Source organism: Pipistrellus kuhlii, unplaced genomic scaffold, assembly GCF_014108245.1.
Source record: "Pipistrellus kuhlii isolate mPipKuh1 unplaced genomic scaffold, mPipKuh1.p scaffold_m20_p_5, whole genome shotgun sequence".
NCBI lineage: Eukaryota > Metazoa > Chordata > Mammalia > Chiroptera > Vespertilionidae > Pipistrellus > Pipistrellus kuhlii.
In genome coordinates, this window is record NW_023425551.1 from 31,573,757 (window position 1) to 31,596,968 (window position 23,212).

At 36.8% G+C, this 23,212-nt stretch overlaps 1 protein-coding gene across 1 annotated transcript in view; it reads right to left on the bottom strand.

The window, feature by feature from the left end:
• AFG1L (AFG1 like ATPase) overlaps window positions 1–23,212 on the bottom strand; it is a 127,214-nt gene that overhangs the window by 72,178 nt on the left and 31,824 nt on the right. Inside the window, exons 3-6 of the mRNA XM_036413862.2 lie at window positions 16,047–16,098; window positions 9,537–9,638; window positions 7,869–7,999; window positions 1,652–1,751 (exon numbers count right to left, since the gene is read on the bottom strand). Of these exons, the coding sequence (XP_036269755.1) occupies window positions 1,652–1,751; window positions 7,869–7,999; window positions 9,537–9,638; window positions 16,047–16,098 (385 nt within the window). The remainder of the gene's footprint in view (window positions 1–1,651; window positions 1,752–7,868; window positions 8,000–9,536; window positions 9,639–16,046; window positions 16,099–23,212) is intronic.

Below are 23,212 nucleotides of genomic sequence, written 5' to 3' on the forward strand. Positions count from 1 at the left end.
TATTTATTTATATCACCCTAAAATTAATTGATATCTCCCTAAAAGGCCTCTAGTGGTATACTTCAGGGGTCTTAATTTGGGTCTATCTTACTTACACATTTTAATTAATGGCTAAAGATACAGAAGTGTGATTACCAAGTTTATAATGTCATAGTAGGAATAACTAAATATAATTTGTTAAAATCATATTTCAAAAGCTGTAAACATAAATTAAATTCAATGGAACAATGCAGATAAACTAATAAGATGAAATGTAATAGGAAGGAAAATCAACTACACAAAGGAGAGAGACCTAGTCTGATAGCAGTTCACAATGTAAAATACGGTGTATCAGCAGACTACAAATTTAATATGGCATCAATGTGACATGCTTATTTAAAACAAAACAACAAACTATTACATTGCTCTTTTCAGGTTCACTAGTAAACTCCATATTACCAATTCCAATAGTCAATTCTCCACCTCATTTTCACCTCCTAGCTCCTAGCAGCATTTTAACCTACGTGATCAGCCTCCTTTTTGTACCACTTCTCCTTTCCTGGCCTGACACTCCCTTGGTTCTCCTACCTCACTGGCTGCTGTTTCCAGCTTCCTTTAGTACTGATGATCCACATTTATGTTTCCGATCCAAACCTTTCCATTGAAATCCAAACACATATGCATCTGCCTCACCATCACAGAAGCCCTCACTTTCACCTCCCTACCCAAATTTTCTTCCCCTGTATCCTTCCAGTTGTTCAGGCCAAAGCCTTGAGTCATTAATCCCAATCTCCCTCTTTTATTTTTTTCCATACCCTACATTCATTCCATCAGTAAATCTTTTTGGCTCTGCCTACAAAATACCTACACAATCTGACCACCTGCCTTGCCCCATCATCCCCATTAGGATTGTGGCAATCATCTCCTAAGTAGTCTCCTTACTTCCAACCTTGAAACCTCAATCTCAAAATCTATTCTCAGTAATATAGCCAGAGAGATTCTTTTAAAGCACGCATTCATTCAAAACTCATTCTAAGACTATTTGCTAAAATCCACCTATAGCAGTGGTTCTCAACCTTTTAATGCTGCTACCCTTTAATACAGTTCCTCATGCTGTGGTGACCCCCAACCATAAAATTATTTTCGTTGCTACTTCATAACTGTAATTTTGCTACTGTTATGAATCATAATGTAAATATCTGTGTTTTCCGATGGTCTTAGGCTCTATAGCAGCGGTTCTCAACCTGTGGGTCACCTAAGACCCTAGCCAGTTTGGCTCAGTGGATAGAGCCTCGGCCTGCAGACCAAAGGGTTCCAGGCTCAAGTCCAGTCAAGGGCATGTATCTTGGTTGCAGGCTCTTCGCCGTTCCCAGGCCCTGGTTGAGGCACGTGCAGGAGGCAACCAATCAATGTGTTTCTCTCACATCCATATTTCTATGTCTTCCCCTCTCTCTGCCACTCCCTCTAAAATCAATGGAAAAATATCCTTAAGGGGGGATTAAAGAAAATACAAATACTCACTGGTTTTTCAGATTAAGTCAGTTATGAAACTAATGATAAGCAAAGTCATCAGATTTATTCACATAATAAAATAAGTACAAAATTAAGGATTTTTAGAAGCTTGTTAGTTTCCATCTAATTGGATGAGATTAGCACAATGTTTTGTTTTTACCTTCTGGTGGCCTGTTGGATGTTGCCACAACGACGACCCCATTTTTGAACAGATTTTCAAAAAGCTGTTTTAGAATCATGGCATCAGCAATGTCAGTGACCTATGGACAACAGCACATTTGTTTTATTTTAATTTCACTTCTGCTCTAACAAATTTGCTAAAGACTTTTTTTTTTTTTAAGGATGAAAGTGAATTTCAAGAGAAAAATTCTAATTATCATCGTGAAGAAAAGAGTGGGATAATTAAAAGCATGAAAAACTGTATAGCAGTCTTTTAACTTTACTCTTCTATTTTGCAAGTCTATCGTTTCTACACAAATTGTCAAATGGTTCTTTATTAACTTCTTTTACAGAACTACAGGTGGAAAGCATAGATAATTGTCCTACACATTTACAAAATCTAATTAATTAGAACTAATATGACCAACTCCCTTTTCCTACGTCCATCACAGCAGCCCCTTTCTCCAAAAAAATAAAAAGAGAGAGACATACACAAGCTGTTTGAGATTTCTAGTACCTTTGTGGCAAAGGTCCTTCAAAAGGTGCCTTTAAATGGTCACGGAACTTTAGAAATAAGGACAAGTAGCCAGTGAGACATAATCAGCTGCTGTTGGAAATAGAATGATATGACATAGATACTATTGTGCAATTGTTGCACAAAACAATTCAACAGATGGCCCATCACAAAAATAAGCAATTTCATTGTTCTTTTTAAGTGCCTTCTATTACTGTCCATGAATAATCAAAAGGCACTGCAGTCACTTCCAGCACAGCCAGCCTCTGCTAACCTTCATAAACACAAATATTCCTTCTAGAAAAAAAAAATTTTTTTTTAAACAATTTATAAGAATGATTAATACAGTACAAAAAAAAAAAAAAAACTTCTGACAAAACATAAAGAGCACGCCAAGACCGGTTTGGCTCAGTGGATAGAGCGTAGGCTTGGGGACTGAAGGGTCCCGGGTTCGATTCCGGTCAAGGGCATGTACCTTGGTTGCGGGCATACCCCCAGTGGGGGGTGTGCAAGAGGCAGCTGATCGATGACTCTCTCTCATCGATGTTTCTAACTCCCTATCTCTCTCCCTTCCTCTCTGTACAAAATCAATAAAATATATTTTTTTTTTAAAAAACATAAAGAGCAGAATGCATATAAAACTAATCTAAGGACAGAAATACATGTAACTAATGGTCTTTTTTAAAATTGCTTTTTAATCCACCGTTAACAAATAAGCTTAATCATGATGTTTTTTAAAGCTTTTAAAAATCACATAGAAATACAGAAATTAAGGAGGAAAGGAAGTTGACTTAAAAAATAAAGTGTATAGGGGACGCTGATATTAATGATCATACCTTCCCTTTTGAATATAACATGGGTTTTAGATACTCTTGATTGTAGAAATGTTATGATCTTTCTTTAATACCACACTTTAGATAATCTCACTAAAACTTGTTTCATGTTCATAAAATATATCACACAATATATATCAATATGTATATGTTATTTTTAAATCATGTTAGAGCACATAGAAACTAATGGAATTCTTTCAAATTAGATCAAAATACTAAAAGCGAACAATTAACTGGTTCCAGCACAACTAACAACAACCTGGCCTGGACAGGTGCCAATCACTTTCTCTTTACAGCTGGTATCTTACTCAAAAGTTTAATTCTTTCTTTCCCACCTGAGCAAAACAAAACAAGACCAGGATATGGGGATGCAGAGATCTTTCTTTTCTGTCTCAAACTGTAACTTTAAAATATTAACCAAAAACCTACTGATGGTTCTTATATTAAAAGACTTCAGGAACTTACAAAGTGGTGATTAAAATGAAAAGTAAAGTGGTACTGATATTAATTAATTTGGAGCTTAGGATCACTGTCAAATTTTGCTTCCGCAAAAACACTCACAGAGAAGGCCTTTTTCAAAGGCTTAAATACCAGTGGCATTTCTGATGAGAGGACAGAACAAGCTAGCAAATTTTAGAAGCAACTGCACGTTTAAATTAGATTCCCAATACACCGACTTTTAAAAAGAATACCAATGAAAAGTTACCCAATTTTAGGGAATAAAAATCGTCACCTGCCTATCTCACTGGTGTTTTTGAAAAAATTTAAAATAACTTTTGATTCAGAAAAACAAAAGGACACATAGCTTATAACACTGTGCAAAGATTTCAATGGGAGGCTGGAAAAAGCAAACAATAAAGATCTGTGGTTGAATTATCATTTGTTGTTTCTGTATGTCAGTGTTTTTGCTGTATCGTAGTAAATTTACTTGGAGAAGATGTGGCTAATTAAGAAAGCAGGAGTGACTTGGTATAGCCGGGTGCCAATGTGTACTCTTTTGATCTTGTCCCCTTTCTTGTTCAGCTTTGCTGGGGAACAGTAATTTTACAGTATAAGTGAACAGAAGACAACTGGCCACACATTCTTGAAGAGCAGGCTTTTTCAGCACCCAGCATTTCATTACTACCAGGAACAAAAGAGAAGGCTACAGATTACCAATAAGGGTAGTCTGCTACTACAGAGAATGGAGACATTTCATTAGCATTAAAGAGGAAAGATTTTTTATGACCTAGAGTTGCTTTCCATTATGATTCACTTTAAGTAAAAAAAGGGGGGGAAATCTAACAGTTAATTTACATGTGTAAGTGCTTGAGTCTCAGTCAATCCTCTGATTGGTACAGTGCCATGTAATGACTGACAAACATAAGCATGCATTATCAGTAATTAGTATTAGCACAAAAATAAGTACCTATTTTTATTAACAGTTTTTAATAGCTATCCTGTTTTATAAAAACGGTCAAAACTATTTTTAAAATGATATTGACAGCTATAGAGGAGAATTTTGCATGATATTCTGCTCATCAGAAATCTTTTTAAAAAAAACATATTAGTAAAACATCTATCCAGGGTCCCAAAAGATAGGAAGAAATAACATGTTTAAGAATCGCTTTCCTCTAGTATTTTGATATCTTCAGAATTATTTTTCAGAAACAGTTTAATAAGAAATATAAATATTCAATCAGTTCATAAAGAAGCCCCTAAAGAAAATCTTAAAGAAAACCTATTCTTTTATGTCAGCAACTAAAACACAAAAAACAATCTATCTAGACAAATTCTCAAACAAAATAAAAATAGAAATAGTGTATCTGATACCAAAGGTAAAGATGACCAAACTAATGAGGAATATAATCTCTAGATGCAATCTGAATGTTATCATAACATAGTCTTTAAAATGCCTTAAATTCAAGAACATAAAAAAGAAAGAATATATTCTTGTTTTTAAGCAGCAGTAATTCATTCATCTTTTCATAAAATAAATATTACATTAAATAACACCAACTAAAGGTTGATAATAACTAGTTAAAAATCAAGACTACTAATGGGATACAATTTTAAAAGAGAAGTGGTATTTGTAGATATACTGTCATTAAGATTAAAGTGGCTAAAAAATCTTTTCTAGTAAATCAGTAATGCATTGTACTAGGTTTAATAGTCTTAAGGATAATTTTTAGGTTCTAACTTTAAAAATATCTACTAAAAGCCCATCCAGCTCTAGATCTGTACATTTAAAAACATAATAGAAGATATCATTTACCAAGGAGAACATATTATATAGCTGTTACGACCAGTGACTAAGAATACTGATGATGGATTCAAACTGAGTTTCCAGCTGTTTAACCTTGGACAAGTTACTTAATCTCTCTGAACCATAATTTCCTCATCAGTGCAATATAAAATTGTTATGATACATATAGTAAATTCTCAATAAATGATACCTATGACTATTAGGTATGGTATGTATGCTAGTACAATTCCTTATTATTTATGTATAGTTATATAGAATTTTAGCTATAAAAGTAATGATATAGAGCACAATAATAACATAGGCACAAAGAAAGTACAAATTTCATAGTAGCTAATATTACAGAACATACATAATAAAATGTAAACATTCTAATAAATAGATGGGCATTGTCTCAAACAGATATTCATAGAAGATGGCTTTTAATTAGTAAGTAAACAAACATGGAAAAAATTCAACCATTACTACTTAAAGGAATATGCATTAAAACAATGAGAAACTTGTTAAATTAGACAAAAGCATTAAGATAATTCAAAACATTGACAGGAAAAAAATGTAGGTTGTAACAATATATAAGGGAAGTGAGACTTAGTTGGGGGGGATCTACTTCAATATGCCAATCATTTCTCTGATTGTTTAAAATGTACATTTTTAAGTTAATGATTTGTAGATACTACCTATGAAATTCTATATGATGAAGATAGTAATAATAACTATTTTACAGAATTAAATGAAGTAAGGATATAAACATACTTTGTAAGCCAAAAATCATTTAACAAAGGATGGATATTAATATACTTAAATTTTTTTTAACTTCAGTACCTTAATCAAAAATTTGTGCCAATTCAATTTTTTTTAGAGTTAATTTAGGAGACTCATCATGATAAATCATGTGAGATGGCCTTCAGTGACTCATCATTGACTTCTGTTGCTGAAGGCAGCATAACTGTTAACTCGATGCTACTTTGCGAACTACACGATGCCCTTCTCTTCCTGAAATAGTACATTGGTGTACTTAGTATACTCTGCAAAGTAGCAGGGGAACATCTCTTTTCCGTAAGCCTTTCTTTTGAAGACCTCTGTACAAAGGGTAGATGCCAGGCTGTCTTAAAAATGACTAAAGGGAGAAAGAAGTGAAGATTCTTCTTCCCCAGGTGGTTCAGTGTAACACCACACATAGCTAAAATACACCTTTCTCCTCTATTGCAAATCAAGATTGCTGTTAGCTATGTGGTCTGAGTTGCCTCATTTGGGATAAAGGCATCCTGGCTACAACATATTTCCACCAGCCCAAAGTTTCTAGCACAAAATAACTTACTACCAATATAAATGCATAATTTCAGAGAATCTTAAAACTGAAAGAAACTTTAAAATTGAACTAGAGCAATTCCCTTACTTCATCACAATTATGAAAGGAGTTGTGTGAATCACCCAGTGTCTACCAAAGAGTAGGCACATGAGAATGTTAGCTTCAGACCTTGAGAATGTCTATGAGCCTTCATTCTAGGCATCAGACACAGGAGTTTCTGCACTCAGATCCAGAAATATTTTTCAAAAGCTTTGGTGTGAAGCTCTATTTTTAAGTTTATATTCAGTACTTGTGGATCTTCCTGTTTTCATTCCAATCATCAGTTGTTCTTATGAAAAGCATTATAGAAAAACCAACTACAGTATTATGCTTCAGAACTACTAAAGAAAGAAGTTTAATAAAGAGAAAGTAATTCTTAGTCTAGAATATTGATTATTACTACTTCTCTGACTTCTACTACTACCCTGGGATGGCATAAGATACATAATAAGCATAAGACGGTTTTGCTTTATCCCATATTTGCTTTCATCTATAATAATAAAAGCATAATATGCTAATTAACTAGACGTCCTTCCGGACATCCTCTGGACAAAGCCGGAGCTGCAAGGGAAGCCTGGGTCCTGGGTGCCTGTTGGTAGCCAGAGGGAAGCCCATGTCCCAGGTGCCAGAAAGAAGCCAGTGCCGGCAGCCAGGAGAAGGAAGACCTACTCTTGCAGGAATTTCATGCATCAGACCTCTAGTAAGAAATGAAGATCAGGAAATAACTAACTGCCAATTTAGTCACAATGTCAAAGAATCCTAAAACTAGAAGAATTTTAAAAGTTTAACTAAGACAATTCTCTCCCTTCATCATATGTAAGTTGTGAGATATGTGAACCAAATAAAAACATTTTTAATAAAACCTCAAACACCTTTAAAGACATTGTAATCAATACCTTATCTCCATCATGGTGTGGGGAGAGGAATGTGGATTCAGAGTATCAGAGTGGGCAAACTTTTCTTATAAAAGTCTAAACAGTGAATATTTTAGGCTTTGCAAACCACAAATGGGCTGTTTTCAACTTTCTTTTTCTTTTGAAATAACCCTTTAAAAATATAAAAACTATTCTTTTCTCACTGGCCATTTAAAAGCTGATGGCCATGTTTGCCTTCAGCAAGCTAAGGTAGGTATGGCAGACCCCTGAACCAGATAATAATATTAAAGTAATAAGAGATAATTCAAACCAATTTATAAAACAATGACAAATTCAGGAACAGACTATAAATCTTCACACTTCATTTAGTATTCCATTCTACATCAAGGAATCATTTCTTTCTTACCTGAAATTCATCGAAACATAAGAGACATGCTTCTTCGCTGATTTCTTCAGCTATAGGAGCTATTGGATCATATGATTTAGCCATGAATCCTGCTTTCCTTTTTGGCAAACTCTGTTTAAGGCGGTGTATTCCTTAAACCGATGAAATTAAATATAAAATCAAATTATTAATAGTATATTTCAGACAACTATAAAGTATTTTTAAATCTAAATAAATGAAACTTTAGTGTAAACATCAGATTAAAGTCCATATGCTGTATAATCATATATAACCACAAGTGTGATCATTGAAATTGGTTGCATTTTCTCTACCTCAAAATAAGTTGCTCACATATTATAAAGGATACTTTATAACCATTCTATCTCTATTCTTCACTCACTTTGGAGATGACAAAGTGATAGACTAGATGACTAGATGGTAATTAGATGGACCAAAAAATCAGTCTTAGTCCTGAGAATCTCAGGGATGCACACAGAAGAGACAGTCCTGCCCTATGTCTAGCATATCTAATCATAGTGTTCTTATCTCCAGCCTGATACACTGGAGCCAGCCCCATTTCATGTATTGTATGTGTACTACATGCTGAAAGTATTCTAAGAAAAACACAATGTTCCTGCCCTGGAGAGGAACGTTGCAAAAATGCTGATAGACAATGCAAAAATGAAATAATGTAAGAACACCGACAAAGCAATAAAGCATACACACTGCATGCCTACATGCTAAGGTAGCATGGTGGAAATGATCTAATCAAGAATAACTTCTTTCTTAATTAGATTTATTGGAGTGGCATTACTCAATAACATTATTTAAAATTCAAGTGTACAATTCTATAGTACATCGCCTGTACATTGCATAGTATACTCCCCACCCAAAGCCTAGTCCCCTTCCATCACCATGTATTTGACACTCTTTAACTTCTTCGACCTCACCCTACCCACCTTCCCCTTATACTATTGGCTGTCTATGAGTTTGCTTTCTGTTTCTTTGTGGCTTTCTGTTTTATATTCCACATATGGTTCTTGTCCTTTTCCATGTGACTTATTTTGCTTAGTGTGATACTGCTGTCAAGATCCAACCATGTTGCACAAATGGCAATGTTTCATCTTTTCTTATGGCTGAATTGTAAAGAATAACTTTTTCAAAAGAATAACTTTTTCAACATTTTTTATTGATCCTTAGCAGAAAGAGAAAATGCCTAACTTTCATGTAGTAACCTCTGTTCTCATATTTGGAAGTACTGATTTATCTTTAGGACCAACTCTGGCAAATTACTATTGTTTCAATATAGCACAAAACAAAATCTTACTTTAAGCAAAAATATATATTTTTTTAATTTTTATTAAATTATTATGTGTACATATCTTACCATTGCCCCCTCCTCCCATACATACCCTCCCTCCCCAGAGTTTTGTGTCCATTGGTTGTACTTATATGCATGTATACAAGTCCTTAGGTTGATCTATTATCTCCCCCATATCTCCCTATCCTCCCCGCTGTAATTTGACAGTCTGCTTGTTGCTTTACTGTCTCTATATCTATCTTTTGGTTCATCAGTTTAAAAATATATTTTTAAGTATTAAAAAGTTCAGAATTTTAAAAGGCAAGGAAAATTATTTTGTAGTGTTTGCCCACTTAAAAATCACTGCTTTTCCCAGACAGTTAACTTACTTTTGTGAACATCTAGCATGAAACCATGAAAATGAACCCGTTTTTTCCTCTTCATTTCCACATAAGTATAAAACATGTCCATCACCATTGTTTTCCCTGTACCTTAAAAAACAAAAAAAGGATACTATTAAACAGTGTTACTGATTGCTCTAATGATTGTTCATTAGCTTTAAGATAATGAAAACACACTCTCCTACTGGCAAGACTAAGACTATGTTATGTTTTTTAAAAAGAAATGTTTATTTTTTATGTTAAACCAGCAAAAAAATAAAATATTATTATTCTTTTCTGTTAAAATCCTGTTTTTAGGAAATATTATTAAATATTAGTTAATATTACAGGGGCTATTTGCCCCTGAAAACTATGTTTATAAACTGGCATAATTTATAAATTATTCATTCTTCAGTTTCTCTTCTAAAACATACCAATATGAATAAAATACATTCATTATATAAATATTTATTGGGCCATTACTAAGTGTGAGAAACTATCTTAGGCACTATGGGAAAATTCGAACATGAAAAATACTTGCAGGCCAAGCCCAGGGATGCTGGCCCTGTCTCTTATCCTTCTGAGTTCTCCATTCCCCTTCCCTCCACCATGTTCTCCTCCTAAGAGCTGCAGCTCAGGAAATGAGATCTGAGTCTTAAGTGAGGGAGAGGGCACGGGTGGGTGGGGGGTAAGATGGGAAGCAGGGAGGGGTCTCCATTCCATAGATAACTTTGGGTCCATGCTGTTTGAATTGCCAGAAAGTTTTTGTATATGAAAATACAATTTGTTAAAGAGATTTATATATATATATATATATATATATATATATATATATATATATATATATATATATATATTATTGATTTCAGAGAGGAAGGAAGAGGGAGACAGAGATAGAAATATCAATTATGAGAGAGAATCATTGGTGGGCTGCCTCCTACAAGCCTTGGGCATGTGCCCTGACCTCCTGGTTCATAAGTCAACATTCAACCACTGAGCCACACCAGCTGGGCTGTCAAAGAGATTTTTAATGAAGAGACCATTCAGACGAGATCGGGCGCGTTCAGGGTGGTATGGCTGTAGACTGAAGAGACCATTCAAAATGAAAAGTAATTCTTTGCAAAAGTATCCAGTACAATATCTCTTGATATAGTGAGTGGCAGCAGATTTTAAGTCATTATATTTACCTAACAGAGTAAATCAATAAAGTTTCAAACCCTGCTGTATAAAGCATAGTATACTGACAGGTCCAGAAAAAAAGTCATGAATTATCTAACCACAATGCAAACAACCTGTATTTGAAGTGACTTTTGTGTTAACTCTTAAAAAAATGGGTTTAAAATATAATGTGACCATCATATAAAAGTTTTCTGAAGATAAAAGAAACATAAAAGGAAAGGACTGATAGATTAGGCTACGTGCAATTCAACTTTCTAAATATAAAATTCACCATAAATAAAAATTATTGTCTTTATTTATTTAATCAATATATTTTTACCGAATGCCCACCATGTGTGAGGTCCTATTCTAGGTGGTTAGGGTATCACAGTGAACAAACTTCACAAAAATCCATGCCCTTATGGAATTTGGCAGTTAAACCTTATATATCTTTTCAGATATAAAGAGCTCTTACAAATTACAATGAACTTTTTGTCTTAAAGCTCTCCCTTCTGGAAACTTCTCTACTTAGTATGATTCTATGATGAGAGTATCAATCACAAGGTGGGACAATAAAAATACCTCACTAATCTACTCACTGTGATTGGCCCTGCCATGGGCATATGGCCCAGTTAGGTAATGTTCTATGGGAGGAGTTAATATGGATTCCAAAAATAAGAATCATCCCTTTTTCTTTTTTTTTAATATATTTTATTGATTTTGTACAGAAAGGAAGGGAGAGAGATAAAGAGTTAGAAATATTGATGAGAGTCATCGATCAGCTGCCTCTTGCACACCCCCTACTGGGGATGTGCCCGCAACCAAGGTACATGCCCTTGACTGGAATCGAACCTGGGACCTTGCAGTCCCCAAGCCGACGCTCTATCCATTGAGCCAAACCGGTCTCGGCCATCCCTTCTCTTTTTAAGAGAGCAGCCTAGAAGATTCCAGGAGCCTTCTTTCCTATAGCATCAAAAAATTCTTACCAAGCATGAAGCCAACAATAGAAAACCAGAACCAAGCAATGAAGAAAGGAAAAGGAAGGAAGGAGAAAGAGAGATCCCTAAAATATTATTTAATTTCTCCTCTAATGAGCTGAATCAGACCATTCCTTGATTTCACAGTTAAACCAGCCATTAAATTCCTCCCCTGGTTCAGCTACTTCAATGGACTCCTCTCCCCCCACTCCAATGAAAGAGGACTGAGCAATAGAGTTAACAAGGGGGTGGGGCCCAGGGAAAGATGATCAAGTGCAAAGGACACGAATATTCAAATAACACAAAAAATATATAAATAGCTTTAAACACATTTTTTAAAGTTTAACTCCATCAGAAATATAAAAATACAAATTAAAACACCAATGATATACCAGTTTTATGTTGGTGAGAACATGGGGGAATCCAAGTAAATCACCTAGGTCTCACTAAATCGGATTAAGAAACTTCAGAATAATAGGAGTCCAACAACACAGGTGAAAATTTCAAGGCAAAGCACCAGAGAGAAGGAAGCTATATAAGGAAAAGTGCTCCTGAAACCAACATGTGAGTACTCTTGAGTTTTTGGCTGAAAACTAGCTACTCCTATGTAGGGTGATATACTCCATGATGTGAGGCAAAGAATGGCCATCAGGAAACTATAAGATAAACCATTTCCAGTTGTTGTATGTATCATATCTCTGAAAATTATGGACAACACAAGGGATTCTTGGAAAAATAGAATTGTTCAGTATCTTGATTATGATGGTATATATATATATATATATATATATATATATATATGTGTAGTTTCATATATATATATATGAAACTACACAGGTGATAAATTGTACACATACATGAACACAAGAAAAATTGGAGAGATTTGAATAAGATCCATGAACTGTATTGATGTCAATATCCTGGTTGTGATATTTATATTATAGTTTTGCAAAATGTTACCTTTCAGGGCAATAAAATAGAAATACCAAAATATATCACATGTAAGCGTAAGTTTTCTTTCATGGAACTATTTTTCAGGCATGTGGTGGTGTGTGTGTGTGTGTGTGTGTGTGTGTGTGTGTGCACGCGCACGTGCGCTCCTGCACTCTGGTGCTTTGCCTTGAAATGTACAATCAGTGAGTTAGGGCGTAAAATATAGTTCTTACTCTGGATCAGGTTCAAAAATGTTTCAAAGCCATTGCAATAGTTTGTAAACTTAGGGTGAACAAAGGCTGCATCTGCTTTTATTCACAATTATACCTCTGGAAACAACACAAGGTAGATGCTCAATAAACATTTGTCATGTGAATGGAAGACTGAGGACAAAAGTTTTGGGGGGAAAGTAGGGAAGAAATCTACAGTACATTTTACCAACTTCACAATTTGCTTTAGTCTCTACAGAATCATAAATAAAACCTTGTATATTTCTTAAGAGGAGATTCTTTGTAAAACCTAAAACTCTTTTATGTTCTAACTTTCATAGTTAGGAAAACAAAAATGACTACTTGAGAGCCCCCTGCACCCATGGTGTTCTTTTCACAGCCGACCCCCTGCAGAAGGAGCTGTACATATGTAGGAAGCCTCCATCATGGCTTCCAAGTCCAGCAGAATTTTGCTCCCCAACTCCTAACCTTTGGTGAAATTATCAATAATAAATAGGTGAGGCTAAACCAAGAGTCAGCAGAAAAAGGACTAATAAACAAAAATGAACTTTTATTATCTCCCCATATACCAGAGAAATCATTAAGTGCAGTCTGTTAGTCAGAAGCAGGAGCCTTGTTGTAAGAAAGCCTGCTGAAGGGTAAGAATGAAGCCACAAGAATCTACTGCAGCTTATGGTCTCTGTATGGTTTGAGCTAAGCATTTTATTAATGAATACGTTTTGTTTCAAGATTAAACCATGATGATAATCCCTTCAATTATAGCAACTCCACTGGGGTTCCCTGGATTGGGGGGTCTACCTGAAGCAATCATCTCACCATGTCTATGAAGAAAGGGAGTACAGTTGAGCAGGCATGACAGAGGGCAAGCCCAGCACAGCAGGAAGAAGTGGGAAGGGGGCACTAGGCAGACACCCTCTTTCCCATCACTTCTGAAAATGTAAACCTGTTTCCCGAGTCTGAAAAAGGAAACTAAAGAATAAGAGCTTGTGAAGGCACTGGGAGGCTTTTCTCCCAGGCAGAAAATCTGACCTGTCCTTGATTACCTATTCTGTAACTATTCTAAACTAAACTGAGTATAGCCACTGAAATGTTCATCTCACTTCCCGTTTCATAATTCCTTTCTCTTTTCCTCTTTACATTATAAAAACGTTCCTACCTGAAGGTTGCACCATACCCAGCCTATCTGAACATCCTATTTTATCACATTTTTTTCTGATTCTTTCAAGCATTCAGATGATTTATGTTTTTGTACTTCCCTTCAATCAATTAGAATATGGCTGTGTTTTGCAAACTAAAAATCCAACAACTTTCATGAGTTTTTTTAAGTCCTTTGCAGAAGTAAAAGTTGTGCTTTACGAACCATCTCCATTTATGGAGAAGTGGCTAAGGTACCAGGAGAAACAAAGATACTGGTCTTAGCAATGACTGATAGTGAAAGTGAGGGTATAGGAAGGACATGTTCTCCAAAGAGACAAAGAATGAGCTCTGACAACAGGCTGAGACCTGCTGGCAGTGCCCAAAGGTACTGACATGTGACACTGAGCATGCACCTGATATAAAATGCTTTGTAACTACGAAGGAAGCATACCATGATCTAAAAAATACCAATTAGATAATTAACTAAGAGAACAATAGTTTGAGCTTCTTATACTTTTTTTTTAACCATAAGTTTCAAGAACTTGATGAATTTTAGGGGCAATTTGTACCATTCACTTTTGTGAACTAAATAATTTTTTGTTAGGTGCACTAAATCTGTAAATGCAAAACAGGAATTTAGCAGCATTTGTAAACAAATCAGAAAAAAAGAAGAACCCTTTTAAAGATAAAAAGCTAAACCCTTAAAGTTTTATATTTAAGGTACTATAAATATTTATTCAACTATTTTATTTCTTGTCCTAAATATATTACTAACTTCTGCCATCACTCCTTAATGCAAATTTGTTATGGCTACAAGGAAACCTGAAGCATGTTTATCAGTCTAGGACAGTGGTCAGCAAACTCATTAGTCAACAGAGCCAAATATCAACAGTACAAAGATTGAAATTTTCTTTTGAGAGCCAACTTTTTTAAACAACTTCTTCTAACACCACTTCTTCAAAATACACTCACCCAGGCCGTGGCATTTTGTGGAAGAGCCACACTCAAGGGGCAAAGAGCCACAATGTGGCTTGCAAGACGCAATTTGCCGACCACAGATCTAGGACCAAAACTGATCCATTACATGTAAATGAAAATTTTAATATCCCACTATAAGAAATGAGTGGCAAGCAACAAAGCCAGGGAAAGTAAGAGCCACCTTCGTAACATCAGTGAATGTGGGTAACCAAGGAGAAGTTTAGGAAGAATTTGTTTGAAGGAAATGGAAAGCAGAAAACAGATTGTTTCAGCAAGACATTTCAGCAAAACAGATGAAGTCAGAGAAGAAGCAAGACATTAGTTGATTAGGAAAATCTATAAAGTAAGTGACAGTTAATAAATTTTTTTAAAAAATGTGCCCAATGTATAGAAATGGGAGACCAAGCCCTAGCTGATTTGGTTCATTGGCCAATGGACTGGACTGAAGGGTCATGGGTTGGATTGTGGTCAAGGGCACATAGATCCCAGGTTGGGGTGGGTGCAGGAGGCAATCAATTGATGTTTCTCTCTGTGTCTCTCTCCCTTCCTTCCACTCTCTCTAAAAATCAGTGGGAAAATATCCTTGGGTAAGAATTAACAATAACAACAAAACAAAGAAATGAGAGACCAAGGAAGTATTACCACTTGTGCATTAAGAGTATCTACTAATAAATTAAAGATAAGGGCTTACATTATGAGTAGAAACATTAGTGGAAAGTAAAAGTGAGAAAGAAACAGCTTTTTTAAAAAGTACATCCTCAGCTGAGCCAAATAGCAGTGAGCAACAGGATTCTGAATTATCTAATAACCTACCTATAGACGATTTCCTTCCCCAAGATCAACTCGCTTTATTCATTGAATAATGTTCGTACCCTGACATGCTAACTAACACTGCCTTACACTACAGGCACACCCTCTGAGAAGTAAAAGTGCAAACTAAGATGCCTACCCTTCCCTCTCCCTATTTTACCTCACCTCATCCTACTCCCTTGCTGGTAGTGGACTGAAGGACTGAAGAATTGAAGGATGGAAATGGAAGTTATCGCTGAGTAAAAGCTGGGAAACTTTCTGTTTGTGCCACCCAAAACTTGTTTTAACACACTTACCAACATCTCCATAAACATAGAGGCCCTTTGGAGGTTTGTTCCTTGAAAAAAGCTGCAAATTAAGAACAAATTATAAATCTCTAACATGGAAATTATTAAATATCATCATATACATAGTGTTCCTAACTGTGCTATATATACGCGGCTAAAATGGACTGTTATGCACAATAAGTAAAATAAAAACTGGATGTAAAAGGCTGGGAAGCCCAAGTCAGGTTTCAATACAGGAGGCAAAATGCATAGTGGTCCCAAGCAGGGTCTCTGAAGTCATGCGAGTTTACATCTCTACACCATCTGCTAGCCAGGTGATCTTCCCCCTCTTTCCCAGCGAGCTCTCCAAACAATGGCAGCCTGGCTCATTCTCAGCAAGCAACAGATTAGAGTTTTTCTGGAAAAAACTAAATGATATCCAACCTTATTTGCTGCTCTAGGCCTGTCCTGCCCATGACTCTCAAAGTCGTCCCTTGACCCGATCTTTATTTGAAACATCTGCTGTGAACTGCTTCCTGCCAGGACTCAAGTATATACCCAACCCCTAAAATGCACAGACATAACATTAGACAAACACTTGAAAATGTGAACATGAATAAGTTCACAGATCTAATGACTAGTGTAAGATCTGTCCTGATACTTCTATGTTAGGAAATTTGTAATGGAGGAGGAGAAAGATACCTTTCTACGGGGTATCTGATGAGTCCAATAGCACTGCATTATACCACTGAACAAACTGACCGGGCCATTGTAGATTGTTCAGATGGTAAATGTAAGGATGATGTTGAAAGACTGTGGTAACCTATCACCTCCCTCTGCTAAGCTTAAAAGATATAGCACAAGAGTATGAGAGTTGGACCCAAAAGATCTAGTAGAAATTCTGGTTCTGCTACTTATTAGCTATGTGACTCTGGGTAAGTCTCATCAACCCTGCAATGTGCTATTTCCTTATCTGCTGGGCACAGGGCAGAGCGCAGGGGAGTTCCCACTCACTGCTTACTTCTGCATACCTAATCACAAGGCCCACTCACTCACAGTGAAGGCAGGAAACTACATGTGCTCACTGATACCTGCTTCCATCCAAACTTGGGGCCGTGAAAACAGAAACCTTGCACCCTTTGACACACCCATCTCAAAGAACTGAACAACACTAATATACACTCAAGATATTTTATATTTAAAACTCTATACCAAATGATTCAAGAATTCAAGACAGGCAGCCCAATTTCAAATATAGTCCATATGCTAAGCCATAAAGAAAACCTCAATAAATTCCAAAGAATCAATGTACTCCAACCATAATATAATAAAAAGTTAGAAATAATGAAAGAATAGCTAAAAATAGAAAAACCTCATATTAAGATACTGACCTTCCCATCACATTCACCCAGACTTCTGAATACTGCTGGACAAAAGGTCTGAAAGGCTTGCAGACTGCACCCTCTTACCAGTGCCTCCATATTGTCAACAACTATTTCCCTGGTTAGTTCACTCCCTTTTTCCACAATGATGCTCTAGAACAGTGGTTGGCAAACCACGGCTCTCAAACCACATGTGGCTCTTTAGCCCCTTGAGTGTGGCTCTTCCACAAAATACCACGTGCGGGTGTGTACGTTCAGTGCGATTGAAACTTCGTGGCCCATGCACATAAGTCGGTTTTCAGCCTGGCTGAGTCTATTTTGAAGAAGTGGCGTTAGAGCACTCCAGGGTCCAAAGAGCCAATGTGGCTCACGAGCTGCAATTTGCCCATCACTGAACTATACTATAAGGCCATAAAAATCAAAACAGCATGGTACTGGCAAAAACAAACAAAAAAACAAAAACAAAAACAAAAAACAGACATATAGATCAATGGAACAAAATAGAGAACCCAGAATTAAATCCACACCTTTATAGTCAATTAATATTGAACAAAAAAGGCAAAAACATATAATGGACTAAAGATAGTCTATTCAATAAATGGTGTTGGGAAAATTAGACACGTGCAAAAAAAAAAATTTAAACTATACCACCTTCTTATATCACAGACAAGAATAAACTCAAGCCGAAACCAGTTTGGCTCAGTGGATAGAGCGTCAGCCTGTGGACTGACAGGTCCTGGATTCGATTCTGGTCAAGGGAATGTACCTTGGTTGCGGGCTCATCCCCAGTAGGGGGTGTGCAGGAGGCAGCTGATGGATGTTTCTCTCTCCTTGATGTTTCTAACTCTCTCTCTCCCTCTCTGTAAGAAATCAATTTTCAATTTTTTTTTTTTTTAAAGAATAAACTCAAAATGGATTAAAGCCCTAGGTAGTTTGGCCTAGTGGATAGAGCACTGGCCTGAGGACTAAAGGATCTTAGGTTTGATTCCAGCCTGGTCTGGGCTCCTGGGGAGGCAACCAATCAATGTGTCTCTCTCACATTGATTATTTCTCTCTCTATCTCTCCCCCTTTCTTCCACCCTCTCTAAAGTTTAATGGAAAAATATCCTCAGTGAAGATTAACAAAAAAATAGATTAAAAACTTAAATGTTAGACTCAAAACCATAAAAATCCTAGAAGAGTAATATTTCAACAATAAAGATTTTCTTTAAATCCTAGAAAAAAACATAGGCAGTAAAAATCTCAGACATTCTAGTAGCAATATTTTTGCTGATATATCTCCTCCAGTGAGTGAAACAAAAGAAAAAATAAACAAATGGAAATACATCAAACTAAAGAGTTTTTGCACAGCAAAGGAAACCATCAACACAATGAAAAGACAACCCACTGAATGGGAGAACATATTTGCCAATGATATATCTGATAAGGGATTAATAATATTCTAAATTTATAAAGAACTTAAAATACTCAACACCAAAGAAACAAACAATTTAATTGAAAAATGGACAGAGGAACTAAACAGACACTTCTCCCCCAAAGGTCATACAGTTGATCAATAGACAAATGAAAAAGTGGACATACAGATGATCAATAGACATATGAAAAGATGCTCAACATCACTAATCAGAGAAATGCAAATTAAAAGCATACAGAGCCCGCTACATGGCTCAATGGTTGAGCACTGACCTATGAACCAGGAGGTCATGGTTCTATCCAGGGTACATGCCACAGTTGTGAGCTCGATCCCCAGTAGGGACCGAGCAGGAGACAGCCAATCAATGATTTTCTTTCATCATTGATGTTTCTCTCTCTCTCCCTTCCTCTTTCTGAAATCAATAAAAAGTTGTTTTTTTTTTAAAAACCCACAATGAGATATCACCTCACACCTCTCAGAATGGCTATCATCAATAAATCAATGAACAACAATTGTTGGCAAGGATACGGAGAAAAGGGAACCCTCAAGTATTGTTGGCAGGAATACGGATTGGTACAGCCACTGTGGAAAACAGTATGGTGTTACCTTAAAAAAATAAAATAAAAATGAAACTGCCTTATGACCCAGCTATTCCACTTCTGGGAATTTATCTGAAGAAACCCAAAACAGTAATGTTCATTGAAGAATTTTACAATAGCCAAGATTTAGAAGCAGCCCAAGTGTCCATCAGTAGATGAGTGGATAAAAATGCTGTGTAAATTGACACAATGGAATACTACTCTGCTATAAAAAGGAAAAAAATGTTACCCTTTGTGACAGCATGGATGGACCTCGACAACATTATGCTAAGTGAAATAAGCCAGTCAGAGAAAGGTAAGTACCATGTGATTTCACTCATGTGTAGAATTTAATGAAACTAAACTATCAAGCAAAACAGAGACAGACTCATAGACATAGAGAGCAGGCAGAGAGCTCTGGATGGGGGCAGGGAGGGCAGGGGTGGAGGTATTGCCAAAAAAAGAAAAAAAGAGAGAGAAGACATGGACAACAGTGTGGTGATTGTGGGGCAAGGGGGAATGAGTGGAGGTGGAAGAGGGAATGGAGGTTATAAATGGTGATGGAAAAAATTAAATTAAAAAAATTTTAATGTGGGAAGATTTAAAAAATAAAAAACAGTTACCATTATGTCCCATTTGTTAAAACAAAAAACACAGTTTGAAGTTGGCTACTAGAAAAATTTTATTGGACCATATACTGAGTAAATCCTGACATTAATTTGGACATTTTTAAACAGCCATTAGTTCCAAAATATATCAGCCTTTTTTACGTTTATTACTAAAAACCAATTTAAAATCTTTTTTAAAAATAATCAACATCACCCCTTTCACCCCAACTCAAAAAAAAAAAAAAAAAAAAGTGAAAACTGCTAGTTTTTTCTTCCAGCCTATGAGCACTGTGAAAAAGACACAATGATGCTGAGAGCCAAGTGGTTAGACTTCTGTGAGAAAAGCAGCAATAGCCTGGCTGGCATGGCTGAATGGTTGAGAAGTGACCTATGAACCAGGAGGTCACAGTTTGATTCCTAATCAGGGCATATGCCTGGATTGCGGGCTGCAGAAGGCAGCCGATCAATAATTTCTCTCATCATTGATGTCCCTATCTCTCTCTCCTTCTCCCTTCTCCTCTCTGAAATCAATAAAAATATATTTTTTAAAAAAAGAAAAATAAAGAAAAGCAGGAATTAGGGGCTTAAAGAAACCAAAAGGGAAACAATTAACTTTGCATGAGCGTGATTAAGGAAAAACTATAGAAGGGAGATAGCCTGTGAGCTTACAGGTTGAGTAAAAATGAACAAGCTATTCTAGTCAGATGTAAAATAGAAAAAGCTATCCTAGTTTGGAGGAAAAGCAAAGACATTCTAATTAAAAGGCAGGATGTCCACTTAATTGTCTTGGGTGTGATAAGGTAACATAGTTATGTAGAAGAATATCTTTGTTAGGAGACACATAATGATGTTTTCAGGGTCAAGTGTTAAGATGTTGTAATTGACTTTCATGTGATTAAAGAAAAAATATATTTCAAGAGAGAGAAAGAACAAATGGAACATGTTAACTGTTAATGTATTTAAATGTAATTGTGGGGGAGATCCAAGATGGCTGCGCCCAGGTGAACACCTAGCTGCAGCCGCACACAACAATTTCAATAAAATACAACTAAAATATAAAACGGACATTGCCCAGAACTACAGGAAGGTTGACTGACTGGAAATTCTACAGCGAGAAGCAAGGAGAAAACCAGAAGGAGGTGCGGAGGAGCTGGAAAAGCCCAAGGTACGGAGACGCAGCGCGCAGAGAGGACGGAGCCGGAGAGGAGGGAGGCCGAGTGCCTGGCGGGCGTTCCCTAGCGGGAAGGAGATAAAACTCCGACTGTGCTGGGCCTCGACTGCTCTGAACCCCAGTTCTAGGCCAGACCCCGGGGACTCAGGCTCAGCCATAGGGAGCCGAACTGTAAGGCGGAACCCCGGGGAAGCGGCGAAAGGAGGTCCCGGAGGCGCGCACACTGCACGCAGAGAAGAGACGGTCGGCTGTGCCGCGGGATTGCCCTGATGGGAAGGAGACTGGGGCTCCAGACTGCTCTGAACGCCACCTCCAACTCCACTTCCAACTGAACTGAACCCCAATACCGGGCTCATTGTGGGAGAGCATCTAGGGGTGTCGAACTCAATCAGAGATGGGGCCAAAATCTAAAATCCAGCCTAAATTGCGGGCCGAATGGTTTACTGAACAGTCATAAACTGTCATTGTGATGGAAACGCAGCGGAGTGCAGGGATGACAGCGCGGTGCAGGCCACATTGCAAGGCCTGGTGGGACGGATTTGGCCCGCGGCCCTAGTGTTTGACACATGTGGCATAGACTGTTTGGCAGCGGGCGAAAATCGAGGGCACCTTTCTCTCAGAGGTGCCAGCAGCAAGCACTGAAGGACCCGCATAGGGCGGGGCTGACGGAAGCCAAAGCTGCAAGCTCCACCCTGAAACCCCGTCCCAGCTGTAACTGCAAAATGCGACAACAAAATAGATCACAAACGAAAGAAATGGAGGACAAAAAGCGTCTGGATATAGAGTTCAAATCTACGCTTACAAGGTTTTTCAAGAATTTCCTAGAAAAGATGGATAAGACCTATGAGGACATGAAAAGAGATCAACTAGAATTAATAAGGAGTCAACAAGAAATGATAAGAGATCAACAAGAAATGATAAGGGATCAACAAGAAATAAAGAATACATTGTCTGAAATAAAAAATATTTTAGAGTCCTAAAAACAGAAGCGAAGATCGCAAGAATCAAGTCAAAGATTTGGAACATAAAGAGCCAGAAGACACTCCTCCACAGAAGCTAGAAGGCAAGAGAATCCAGAAAATTGAAGATAATGTAAGAAACCTCTGGGACAACTTCAAGCGAACCAACATCAGAATTATGGGGGTCCCAGAAGATGAGAGAGAGCAAGATATGGAAAACATACTGAAAGAAATAGTGACAGAAAACTTCCCCCACCTGGTGAAAGAATTAGACTTACAAGTCCAGGAAGCGCACAGAACTCCAAACAAAAGGAATCCAAAGAGGACCACACCAAGACACATCATTATTAAAATTCCAAGAGCAAAAGACAAAGAAAGAATATTAAAAGAAGCAAGAGCAAAGAAGGTAGTAACCTATAAAGGAGCACCTATACGATTTCAGCTGACTTCTCAACAGAAACCATGCAGGCCAGAAGGGAATGGCAAGAAATATTCAAGGTGATGAATAGCAAGAACCTACAGCCAAAAATAATCTACCCAGCAAAGCTATCACTCAGAATCGAAGGCCAGATAAAGAGCTTCACTAATAAAAAAAAAGCTAAAGGAGTTCATCACCGCCAAACCAGAATTATATGAATTGCTGAAGGGGGTTCTTTCAGAAGAGAAAGTAAACAAAGATAAAAATTATGAACAACAAATACGTAACTATCAACAAGTGAATCTAAAAACCAAGGAAATTAAAAAAATCTGAGGAACAATATTAACTGTTGAATATAATAGAATCAGAGGTATGGAAGGGGAGTGAACTGACGATTCTTGGGGGAAAAGGGGAGAGGGGGATGTGGGAAGAGACTGAACATAAACTGTGCACCTATGGATGAGGACAATGGGGAGGGGGAAAGGGAAGAGGGTGGGGTGGGAACCTGGTGGAGGAGAGCAATGGTGGGGGGGGGGGGGAAAGGAACATTTGTAATAATATGAACAATAAAAACTTATTTAAAAAAATAAATAAATAAAATAAATGTAATTGTGAACATTTTTCAAAATTAAAAAGTTGGGGGGAAATAAACCACAAAATTTGATA